The sequence below is a fragment of the Podarcis pityusensis genome, assembly GCF_964106645.2.
Source record: "Podarcis pityusensis genome assembly, chromosome: 10".
Classification (NCBI taxonomy): Eukaryota; Metazoa; Chordata; class Lepidosauria; order Squamata; family Lacertidae; genus Podarcis; species Podarcis pityusensis.
In genome coordinates, this window is record NC_138035.1 from 52002164 (window position 1) to 52015250 (window position 13087).

General features: G+C 37.3%; 1 protein-coding gene across 3 annotated transcripts in view; it reads right to left on the minus strand.

Moving 5' to 3' along the window:
• Positions 1-320: 320 nt before the first annotated feature.
• Positions 321-13087, minus strand: part of CNTN1 (contactin 1) — a 172544-nt gene continuing 159777 nt past the window's right edge. For all 3 annotated transcript variants that reach the window (XM_081022319.1, XM_081022318.1, XM_081022317.1), the window contains exons 20-25: positions 11250-11484; positions 8236-8339; positions 7274-7460; positions 6719-6831; positions 4968-5124; positions 321-3362 (exon numbers count right to left, since the gene is read on the minus strand). In XM_081022319.1, coding sequence (XP_080878445.1) covers positions 3283-3362; positions 4968-5124; positions 6719-6831; positions 7274-7460; positions 8236-8339; positions 11250-11484 — 876 coding nt within the window. In that variant the 3' untranslated portion in view covers positions 321-3282. The remainder of the gene's footprint in view (positions 3363-4967; positions 5125-6718; positions 6832-7273; positions 7461-8235; positions 8340-11249; positions 11485-13087) is intronic.

The following is a 13087-nucleotide window of genomic DNA, read 5'->3' on the forward strand; positions in this document are numbered from 1 at the left end:
CAATCAGAAGTGAAGACAACGCTTCTGAAATATGACACACAGATAATACCAGGTCATGCAGTTAACAGGATGACATAGTAATAATACTTGGCAGATTAAATTCGACTATGCAATTGTTTCACTGAAGACCAGCAAAGCTAATTCAGAGTTAGGATAATACTTTCTAAATAGGAAACACTTTAGAGCAATCACTGGAAAATGGCGGAAGACCAGATGCACGGGTCTGAGGATATGAAATATGAAGTATGTTAATGAAAACCAGTGAGTTCTTATAGCTCAAGCCAAGCTAAAAAGCCATACAAAGGAGACTGACACTATAGTGTGAATATTTTTAGATATATTTGGTCATTGGGCATATCATTGTATGATTTCTCATCATTGTCTTTCTTTTCACTCAGTAATATTGTTGAAGCCATGATGCAACATTTCAATATTTGCACGTGGATATTTACTTTGATGGAGCAGTATTCAATAAATGTACATTTTTTAAAAAATGTCAATAAATTTGAAGTGGTGATATTTCTAAGCGTAATCTGTTAGACCTTTAATTAGAACAAAAGGGGTGTCAACTAATCCATAGATCCAGTGATGACAAAAAAACCAAACTTCTGAAGAACAAAACTTCTTTCTGTGGATTAGGTTCCTCCGATTCTCTTTCATAAACAAATCTATATAACCCTCTGGAAAAGTCAAATGACAATTGTTACATATAGAGTACCATTAATACATTTATTTAATTATAATTTATTTTTCAACCATAAAACGGACAGAGCATGGTCCTGGTCTACTCAATAGGAAAGAAAATGATAAAAAGTAACTTCTAAAAAAATCCAAAAAACACCAGTATCAAATAATACTAATATCAATATTGCCTGAAATACAAAGAAACAGCCAATGTGTCTATCTATATAAACTTTAATTAAGAACCTTGCATTGAAAAGCAGATGATACAGTATATAGTTAGCTGTGCTGACAACTGCTGGGAACTTAATGTCTGCATTAAATTTGTACAATTGTGTTGAACAATGTAAATCTGAGATTAGCTAATTAGCACGAAATGATGAAATTTAGCTCACCTGTGTTCCGGATTAAATTAAGTAAAGTGTGCTTTGATTTCCCGAATTCTCTTCATGCAAAAGTGATCTGGTTTTGTTCCTTATATCACGTTAGAAACGAAAAGGCAATCATGCAGTTTGGCAAAAGAAAAAAATAATAATTGTGTTTGTAGGTTACAAAAATATGAGTCACACACTGCATAAAAACCAAACCAAATTAAAACATATCACAGAAGGCTTCCAAGGTATTAGTTTCTTACGTATGAAGTCATCTTAGTTTCCTTAAAACAATTACATGATTTATGAAACTCAGCAGTGCTTGTGTAGCTTTTGAAATTCCTCTATAGACAAATTGTCATTTTCACCTGTTTTCTTTTTTAAAAAAAGTTTCAACTTGTAACAAAGAGTCAAAATTAAACTAAAACGGTATTATTGATATATATATATATATATTCATGTAGGGTCTAGGCTTTTAAAATGTAAATTTACAGTACAAAAAATCATACAAATTAAAGACAGGGTTGGGGGAAAAGTCTATTCTTGCTTCATTTAAATAGTATTAACATGGGCATCTACAGTACCAGTCCTAAAAAGTTAGAGTCTATCTCTAAAGCAGCTAGCAAGGCTGTGCTAATAAAATATGGTCAAAGCTTATAATTCTTGAAGCCTCAGACATTGCACGATTACTTGAGCCAGCTGAATCAGTATGCAGTGGATGGTGTTTGCCCACCCTAGCCCACCCACATTCACACCAAATTCCCAGCACACCATGAATTCTGAAAGAAATAGGCATTTCTTTTTAACAGCTTTAAATACAGCATAGAAACAGTCAGAACAAAGACATTCTATACCTCTTACGGAAGTCCCGGTTTTGAAAACATAAGTAATACTCAAAGCAGACAGAACAGTTGAGAACTATCTGAATTTTAATAACATCTTTCTATCTCCTGGGATCATTTAATAGGGAAAATCATGTTAGACCTTTACAACTCTTATTTACATCTCTAGGAAGTAGAACAATATTAATTTATTGGAAAATGCAAATCATTCTCCTAATGGTTGGCCTTCCCTAAAGTAAGGCAATATGTGTGTCACAAAAAAATAAATAGGATAACTTTTGTTATTTGCTATTTGTCTTTTCACTGCATATCCGATTTGTTATTATTGAAAATTATTTGAGCTTTTAAAGATCATTTTAAATACTTTTAACTATTTAAATATTGATCCAAATGTGGAATTGCTTTTCAAATTTCCATCATGCCATTATACTGGCTAGTAAAAAATAATTAGACTGTCTATAATGTTGGAATTTAAATTCTGAAATTCATGACAGAATTGGAATAATTCAAATTGTGACAGGAACATTTGGATACAATGAAATATTAAAAGTAAATTTGCTCATATAACTATTAATATTACTTACAGCAAAATAAACCTCTATATGACTGCAGAAATTCACACTTGGCTTGACTAGCATTATTTCTAAAAGACCGTGTCAATTTTAAATATCATTTTAAAATTAAGGTGCGGGAATATCCTTTACTGTTAATACTCGTACGAACTCCAAATCCATCTAAAATAAGATTCAACGCTATTGAACTTGGATTTCAGTGTTCTTCACCCACATTCAGTCACTTCAAGAAGAAAAGCGTTAAAAAAATGAGTGCAATGTTTTTGCTTTGACTGTGTCTCTAAAAACCTGAAAAGTCATAATTGATAGGGGCCATTCAAAAATATGCAGTACACAAAACAGATAGGATAGTACGGACAGACGTAGTTACTCCTACATATACCACATACAATCAACATTTCAATCTCTATTATGTTTTCACGATTTGTTATTAAAGTTAAAGCACCTATGTGTGGTGATTTTACTTTTACTGTACAGCCTATGTTATTGGATTTTAACACTGTAACTTGCCCCATTGGACCGAATCATGCAACTGCCGCAGATCAGCACAAGTGTTTTATAAGGCATAACTGGAACAAGTTAAAAATCATTCCTCAAACTTTCAAAAGTTGAGTTGCTTGATGAAGGAGTTCCTGCCTCAGTCTTTTTTTTTTCTTCTGAAATCCATGATTAAGTCAGGAGGATAATTTTCTTGAAAGTGTAATTTATTTGGCTTAGGATAGTGCCACAGGAATAATAATAAAAAAAAGAATTGACATCCTCTCAGGTTGGAAGGTCCTTTGAACTCAGTTGAGGACATGTTAAATCCAGCTACATTCAGAATTCCAGGTAGGCAAGGATGCCAATAGCAGACAGCAATAAACCAAGACAACTGGGTGATATTCCAGCAGCAATTCCTGTAAATGAAACAGATTTGGCTTTCATTAAGGGATAGCTATTTTGTTATATGCAAAACAAAATGGGATGCTCATCAAAATTCTTGACAAATATTTTCTGAAGCAATCAAGGTTGTGATCCAAAGTAAGGGTGTGGATTGATTTAATAACAAATTTAAAAAATAGAATGAATGGGAACAATTTGTTCATAAATTACTAATGAAGAAATCAATGCCATGTATGAATGCCAGAACTGTCCTATTTTTTGTTGTTCATTCTGAACTAATTTGGAGCCACTTTAGATTACATTTAGATTACATTGCAATTAGATGGCATGTACATTATTTAGGTGGCAATCTGATACACATGGCGGAATTGATGTCCGGGGGAAATTTCCGAAAGGCGGCGCAAGCTCAACAACTTTCGGGGTGTCCTGGTTTTTACTTTTTGAAATATGGCAACCCTTATTATAGGATCACACTGTTAGTTGCCAATAATATAGAGATACTTCTCTCTCTCTCTCTCTCTCTCTCTTTCAAGTTTGGCAACTTCAATTCTTTTGGAGAGAAGTTGAATACCTGAAATTTTAAGGGCAATTAGATGGAAAGGAAGTTCTAGGTAGGGGAGTAGTAGTTGGAAGGCAACAGGAAATTAAAAAAAATGAGTGGAAGTAATGAAAATGAATTAAATGATAAGGAAAAAAACAGCTATTTTAACCTATGGATAAATATCCAAATGAGTTTTTAAACTGTGGTTGTTGAAAGAAGCAGAGACAGCATTGAGGTGGACCAAAATCACATCCACACTTCTGATTTCACATGCCATTGTACTGCATTTGAGTAACATATGAATAGAGCTAGGCATTGCTTAAATACATAACAGGCAGCCAATATTGGTACCAGTAGGAGCTTTCTCCCTAAGGGTCCTAGGCATATGTTGGGTCTGTGTCTCCTGTCAAGTCTCAGTGCAGGGAATGAAGATATAAGCCTTCTCTTCCTGCACATTGCCTTTACAGTGAGAATTGAGCTCCCCAACCACTGTAATTTGTTAAGGGGCCCCTGAGTGCATGCAGAACCAACTTGCAAGCAGGAGGTCCTGTGTTGGATTTTCTTTACAGATGCTTCCCATGCATATTGAGTAGCAGAGTTAGAAAGAACCCAAAAACCATAGGATTAAGCAAAAGGGAACCTGACTTGCTCACAAGCTCACTGTAAGAGACTGTAGTGATTCAAGAAAACCAAGGGGCACATTCCAACTTATATAGAGAGTACAGCCTGTGGCACAGGACAGGTGAGTCAAGAGTAATCTTGTTTAGTTATTTATTTACTGGACACAATCCTTTTGTTAAGTATTAAAGGGACTGAGTAGAGGCTATGCAGTTTCCCAGCCTTGATAATAGTTCAGTTCCATTCCCTTATATGTTATTCTGCTACTTAATGGGGAAAAGGGTAAATGTAAAAAATCTGAAAAACAAGATCCGAACTTGATTCCAATGCAACCTATTTCTATATACTGATGAATTGTTGTTAGTATTTGTTCTGGAACAATTGTACTACAATGGCATGCACCTTGCAGAAAAATAATAATTCTGAAATAGAATTCAGGTGTATTTTAAAATCTACATACCTGGAATTTTTACTTGAGCTACTTCTCCATCTCCCCCTTCGCTGTGCACCCGAACTTCAACAACATATTGACCTTTAACAGGGGCTGGAACTTCTATATAATGTTTGCCAGTACTAAACAGTGTGCCATTAAACTGGCCATCTGGTCTATACAGCACCTTTCAGGGACAAAATATGACACGGTACAGGATGTAACTCCAGAGAATAAATCAAATGACAAAAAGGCAAGCTGTATCTTATTCTAGAAAAAGCATTAAATAAATAGCTACAAAATGAACATTTTTTTCCCATTCAACCGTAGAAAAATTAAATGCTGAAACACATAAAATAATTGACCTGATCCCCAGTTTAAACTATTATAGGCTTTTAGGGCAAACTAGATGTAATGTCAGGAGATCTATGATAGGCTTTCTGTGTGGTTTTTATGAACAGCAGATGCAAGCACATGTGTGAAAGACCATGTTTGTTTTATGAGTAGGAGAGTTTGGGTCAGAGCTGCAGTGCAGAATCAGGATCTTCTTAATATTCTTCCATCTGTGTCACGGTTTTCAAATCCTGCTGCTGGAGCTGCTATTTGCCTCTGATGGGAAAACTTACATGACATAAGGGGAATGGTTTAAAAAGCCTTCTCTGCACCATGAAGGTTTAAAGAAGAAATTCAACTTTAGCTAATCCAACCAGTCCAAAATTCATAACATATTATGAAGAAATGTGAGATAAATAATTATGAATGTTTTCATAAACCAGCATGATTTGCAGTCAAGATATATACCTTTAAGGTGTATTCAAAGCAATACTTTTTAAAAAATGAACAAAAACGGAACACATCTTGGGCACCTGGTGAGAGGGTATTGGCAAATTACCCCCACACTACAAGAATGTGTGCTTAAATGTTTTTTGTTGCTTGTATTCGGGAGGTCAATACAGATGGAAATGGGTTGAGATTCACGGGAACCCGAGATGATTACTAGCTCCACTCAACACAGAGTGAAAAGAGATGTTCTAGCAGGACAACCAATCTTTGACTTCCTTCTTACTGCCTTCATCATGGGTAAGTAAGTAGTAAGTAGTAAGCACTGGTGGTAGTGACACGAGACAGTTTCCAGAAGCTGGAGAGCCACTTCCACATCTGCCTCATCTGAGCAATAACTGAGAAGAAATCAGGACTGGTTCTCCATATCCTCCATGGATCACCTCTTTTTCTATGCTTCATGGACTGTGGTTCCTGATTCTTGCTTTTAGCTGGGAAAGCAAGTGTCCTAAGATACCCCAAGTCATCACCACCTTAACTGATGTCCAGAAGAGTCTACTCCACCCTTTTTAGTCACTGAAAAAAAAGGCAGCATGGTTTCTAGGCCTGGCTTGGTAATGAGAGCACAAATTACAATACAGGGTTGTGTTTTTGGCCATGGTTGATTTGCACACCTGTTTCAATGAGAAGAACTGTGGGGTAGAGAGATATGTACTTCTGAATTATGTAGCTTGTTTTCATATCATGCCAAGACTCATGCTCAGATAACAGTTTCTAGGAGTATGTAGACAGCATAACTAGCAAGGTAATACTAAAGTCAGTTTCAGGAGTTTTACTGAAGTATTCATATTAGGCTAACCAAGGTTAGCTGTTTATACATTCTGTTGTTGCTCCTTGAAGGTGTGGAATCTGATTGTAAGTCAATTAATAGACAAGTGAAATGATGAACTATATTTGCTAAATTACACAATGAGGGCAAAGTATCTCAATACAGATCTTACTTTATATCCTTTCACAGTAGATTCATTGGACTGTGACTTGACATGGTCCCATGTTATGATGTACTTCGAACCAGACCTTACAGAACTGATAATTCTTGGTCGCTGCCTTGGAGCTGGAAAATATTACATGACCTTTATTTCTGGTGTGTACAGGAAGATATTCCCCACCACCACCACCCCATCGCACATACACCATGAGAAAGTTACAGAGCAATCCAACTCCCTGATCCCCTGTTCTGGAATGGGTTTGGATGAGGTCGAGGTGTGCCTTCACTCAGCCATGCGCAGGTGAGCTCCATTGGAAATCCCGCTGGTGAGAGTGTTCCAATGTGGCCGGCTGAAGCTAATGCTGGGGGTATCAGCACTGACAGTAGCCAGTGGAAACCCCCAAAGAAAGCACAGAAATCCCTGATATATTTTGGGGTGGAGCTAGGCTGGCATAGAATCTGCTGGGTTCCAAACCACCTGTGCTTCTGTCATGTTACAGCATTGATCCAGGCCTCTTTGCCTGGATAACAGAAAGTAGGAAATCAGCAAATGAACCGCTTTACTTACGTGCTTTTTCTGTAATGAAAGCCAAACGGTTGCTGGGAGGTCCAACGCCTGCGAAGTTGAAAGCTGCCACATCTGCGTAGTAGTGTGTGTCAGGCTTCAGGTTTTCCAACCTCACTGAAAAATTCTGACTGCTCACTTGTACTTTATTTGCTTCTATTTCTCTCCCACGACTGGGCCAGTAGCGGATCTGTAAACATGAGACATGTGTTTATCTGAGAACAAGAATGAATTTCAAACAACAGTGCTCATCGCTTGACTGCCACTTGTTCCTAAAGCAATGATACATAAGGTCTGCAAACAGAAGAGCTCTCCAATTCCAGCTCAGATTTTGTAACAAAAGACACTGGTTCAGTTCTGGCAGTGCTCTGTGCATTTGGAAACATGTGCAGTGGCAAATTTTACTTAGCACAAGACTTTCGAACAAGAATTAGAAACTGGATAGCAGAGCAAGATATAATTAAACCTATACAGGAAATAGAAAATGAAAAGAATGGAGGGATGGGACAGTAGACTCATTTCAATAATTAAACTTGCTATCTCCTTTTTAAATTCAAAAGCTGTTTGTTTTTGCTTTTTTGTTACTTACTACTACCATGCAGAGGAGGAAAGCCCAGCTTGTAAGCTGACTGCATTATGAAGAGGGATTCTAAACTAGTCGTCCTAGTTCAGACTGGAAACAGGAGAAACCTCCCCTTCAAAATGGTAACAGAGAACAGCAACAGGACACCAATAAGCAATGGCCCAATGTTTTCAAAGTCCACAACGCATTCAACCAAGGGTTGCCAACCCTTTTTGGGCCAGTGAACTCATTTTTAATTTTGAGAGAGTGCAGTCGCAAAATAGCTGCTATTGTGTGTGTGACATAATACAAAATGGCTTCCACGGGGAGTATGGCAAAACATAGAATTATAGAGATGGTTCATTTTATGTACTTTAATTAATAATAAATATTTTCAGCTCACCTCATACCCTGTAATAGCTGGACTAAGAATATGCTGCCAAGAAACAGAGGCTTCTGTGGATGATCTGACTCTTACTTTCACATTTCTAGGTCTTTCAACAGGAGCTAGAAAAATGAGTAATACAATTCACTTCAAATGCTACAAGTGAGATATTCTACAAGCAATTCCTTGATTTACAATGAACTTGTAGCTACTTTGGCAGCTCTAAAGACCAACTGATTTAGAAGGTTGTAGCCGGAATCTCCATTAATGCACTGTTCTCAAAGGCAGCAGTGGGATAAACCTGGGATTGCCAACTTGTTTGGGACCAATGGATAAATTTTGAATTTTGATCAAGTGCTGGGTGCATGAATCACAAAGCAGCTGCTATTGGGGGAGGCAGTTGTCATAATACGAAGTGGCTGCCATGCCATAGTGCAAAATTAGAAAGATAGTCGCCGCCAACAACCTCATGATTACCCTTGGAAGTCACCTATGTCCTGCTGATAAAGACTGTGGATTTTACATACGGATTTTACACACACACACACACACACACACACACACACACACATGCACTGTGGTCACCTAATACCAACAGGGATCAATTCTCACTACCAGGAAAAATATCAGAGGTTAGCCACCCCTAACTTATATTGATGGTGCCTCCCCAATGGAATCAGCACCCTCCAAGCATTACAAAATACAGAAGTATAGAAAATACTGCTGCTGCTACTGCTGCTGCTACTACTACTGCTGCTGCTGCTGCTGCTGCTGCTAAGCAGCTCCTGGCATAGTTTTGCATAGGCGTTTGTAATTCTGTCAATGTTTCAGTGTTGTTTTTAATTTGTTTTTACTTAAATGATCTGTCTTGGGGTGTTCAAAAGGCAGCTAACAAATTTTTGCAAATCACTGAATCGAAAAACAAACACAAACAAATGCACAAACAACATATAAACTTTACAGAAGTTCTTCATTAATGCAGATAAGATTGTAGGATATCGTGGTACTTTCAGCATATAGCGTCTGAGGCACAGTGCTTAGAATACATCCTTAGACACAGACGCAAAGGTATCTGAACATACAACTTCCAGGCTGTCTTTCTGGCTGGATATGCCTTGCACACAACCATGTCCTCTATTACATTGCTTTGCAGACAGAATAAATACAGACATATAGTTTTGAACGTATGACCCTGAATGTTTCAGTAATAAACATTATCTTGTATATTTATTTAAGTATAGGGGGAAAATCATGATTAATTTATATAAGCAGTCAGATTTGTGAAAAGAAGACACATAGGACAGTCTACTGTCTACGAAAGATTTAATTTTTCGAGCACAGATCACTTCTGTTTTGGGGATTCTTAGCAACAAGTTGCAACAGACAAGGCACTGCTGCCTAAGCTCAGGAAACCTTTCATATATTTAATCTTCTAACTGGGCACCCAGTCAACTATACATCAAAACAGGGAAAAACAGTTACATATCTGTTGAAGGGCATTGAACAAAACCTAATCATCCTGTACGGAACGTTATTTTTTTTAAAATTAGCATTCAATGAGTGACAGCTACTAAAACAAATTCATAATTTTAATCAATTATCCACAGTTGCAAAGGCATGGCCCTCGTTACTAAAAACTAAGGCAGTCTGCCAGAAAAATGGTTTTTCACATGGTGATTACAGTCAGCGACTGGTGGCCTGATGGTCTGAAGCTTTTGAAGCATGCTTTCTTACTTCAGGATCTTCTCTTGAAGACACAGGATTATCAGAAGAAGACAAAATTTTCTGAGTTCAATTTTTACAAAGAGTTAATGTGAATTCCACAAAGTCATTCTTGGAACTTTCAGAACTTGAAGTACCCTTTTCAGATAACTACATGTAGTCTATAATCCTAGGAACCTTCATCTGGTCCTGGGGGCAGGTGTGTAACTTTTAGTTCCCGTCTTTCCAAAATATCCTGCAAGTATACATATAAAAGATTGGGCCTTGATTTATGTGTACAAATCCTCCAATTCCATGTGTCATTTTATGCTTTTATTTTATTGGTTTTTAGGCTGCATTTTTTGTTTTAATGGATATTGTTTTTATATCATACATAGTCTATACTGCTTAGAGTTTATAAATTCTTTTAAATAAATATAATAAACTATAAAGTGAAGTCACCCTTTATCTCTCTCTCTCTCTCTCTCTCTCTCTCTGCTGAGGCCTTTGTGGAATTCACATTAACTGTCTGTAAAATTTGTACCGGAAATTGTCAATCTTTAGGTACATGGAGAAAAATTTGTCAAAGCAGGGAGCTCACTTATATTTCTAGCGCAGTTGCAGATTCCAAAAGAGCGACTCTTCAAATATTAATAATGTAGGGCTGTTAATCGACCTTTTAATCTTCTATCCTGAAATAGATAAGCCTTTAATCTGATCCAGCAGTGCTATTTTTATGTTTTTATGTTATGTTCTTACAGTCTCTTAGCTTTCCAGGGACAATCACACGTGTGGAATTACATACACTTTTGGTTGGATATGCACTTTGTCATAGTTAAAGAAGATGCAATGCAATCAATGGGACTAAACCGAAGTCATCTAAGGATGATGATGTCTGGATCCAACCCTTAAGTTTTTCGAAAGCAGACCAGCAATTGTTCATTATATAAATTAGAATGAGGCTTATTATGGGTTGAAAGGTTAAGAAAATGTGATTTTAAAAGCATTTTGATGTCATAAATTTCAGGTGTCATTGTTGTGATAAACTTGCGAAGAAATGTATTAATAGAAATGTTTGAATTAATTTTTACCTAAAACAATGCTTTACTTAGATATATCCAAATTGGCTTAGAGCTAAAAAAACAAACACACAAATTACATGTTGCCTGTTAATTATCCAAAATGAGTATTCTGCTTGAATTTACGAAGTCTCTTGCATGAAAATGGAACCATGATCTCTTAAGTCTGAGATGGTCATGAATAGTCTTGACTGCCATTGTATTGATACAAACTCAATTCCCTGCTCCCCCCACTCTATGATTTCTACTTACCATCATCTGCTGAATAAATGATAGCAGTGAGGCTAAATGGTCCTTCTCCTTTGTTATTAAATGCTTTCACTTTTACTTGATATTTTGATGCAGGGATCATTGAGTCATCTTTATGGACATACCGGCCAGTGTCAGGCTGAGGAACTATAACTTTTTTCCACACAACTTGATCAAAGGGCTTGAAGGCTACTACATATCCAAAATTATTACCAAAGTGATATTCTCGTGGTAAAGGCTATTAAAAAAAAAAAGACAAAAGGTTGAGAATTATTTTTTGGACAAAGGAGAACTCACAAGCAAAATGCTATCATGTATCCCCAGGTCCTAACAGGAGGGTTTCAGTACAAGGTGTTTCAGCTAGCCTGAAACAGTTCAGAGCATGAGAGAAATCAGATTATTTCAGGAGGAGGAAACCAAAAAGTACTTCCTCCCACTTGTCCATATTGTGCTAAAGAACTCATATTCAGGGCTGGTTGCCAGAGCCCTGTGTGCTTTATTTTATGTGTTTCTTTATTTTAAATTGTTTTTTACCCACCCTTCATTGCAACAGTACTATCAGAGTAGAGTGCATAAAAGTTTAAAACAAAATATATAATACAATTTTACCATAAATATATCTTTTTTTCCCACTCAACCAGGTGCTGAAACATTAGTAACACCCACTAAACACTTGAAGGAAAATATGGTCTTCAGTGGGCCCTTAAAACTGATAGGAATTGGGGCCAGCCTTAACATAGAGGTCTTGGGTGCCTCTCAATATTAGGTCTGGGTTCGTTGCTCCTCTGATGGGTTTCAGCTCCAAGTGTTCTTAGCTATAACCATTTAGGGTATCAATAAATGCTACCTCTTTGTCATGACTGGAACGCATATGTAACCAAGTCTACGTGAGGGTAGTTGAAGTCACCCATTACTACATATCCTCTTTTGGATGCCTCCTTGATTTCATTCTTCATCTCAAGATCTCCCTAAGCATTTTGATCAGGAAGGTGACAGCACAATGCATCCTCAGTACTAATTTACTCTTGGGGCTTGGGTACCACCACCCACAGTGATTCAGTGGAGGAGTTTCCCCCCTTTGAGATTTCTAGCTTGCTGGGCTCAACACTGTCTTTGCTGTACAAAGTGATGCTGCCAGTACATCCTCGTCAGTCTTTTCTATAGAGTTTCTAGCCAGGTATAACCATGTCCCACTGGTTCTCTCTGTCCCACCAGGTTTCAATTGTGCCTACTATAACAAGGCTGTCCAAGTACTCCAGTTCACCTATCTTGGGCTTGGAGGCTTCTATCGTTAGTGTCTGTCTCTTCACATTTCTTTGGCACTTGTATTTCAGCCTCCCTGAAGTGCTAACCTATGCACTGTGCTCACAATGCTTTGTTCTCCACCACCATCTAAATTTTCCTCAGTTTTACAGTCTTCATTGCAGAGGGGAGATTTTGTTCCAAACCAGACCCTCTTCAACTCCTGCTGGCTTTCCTTCCTCAATTAATCTGTAAGTTAATATCATTTTTTTTACAGAAATCCCTCATTACAAGACAAGGCATCTCTACAATTCTGCCATGTCTGCAATTCAAAGGGATAAATGGATTTCTGCTGACATGCACACACACACACACAGAGTCTCCAGAAAGATTCAAGGAGACTTAAAGTCAGTAATAAAAACAAAGTAAGCCAAACATAATCCCTAAAATCCCAGCACACATTAACAAATGTTAGAGAGGAGGAAATCCATCCTTTGTAACCATAGAAGAGGGGGTGGCAAGACTGAAAATGTGTACTAACGTTAAGATCCAGCTTCTTAATCTAGTCCTCGAAAGGAGGAATGAGATAATAATTTGGA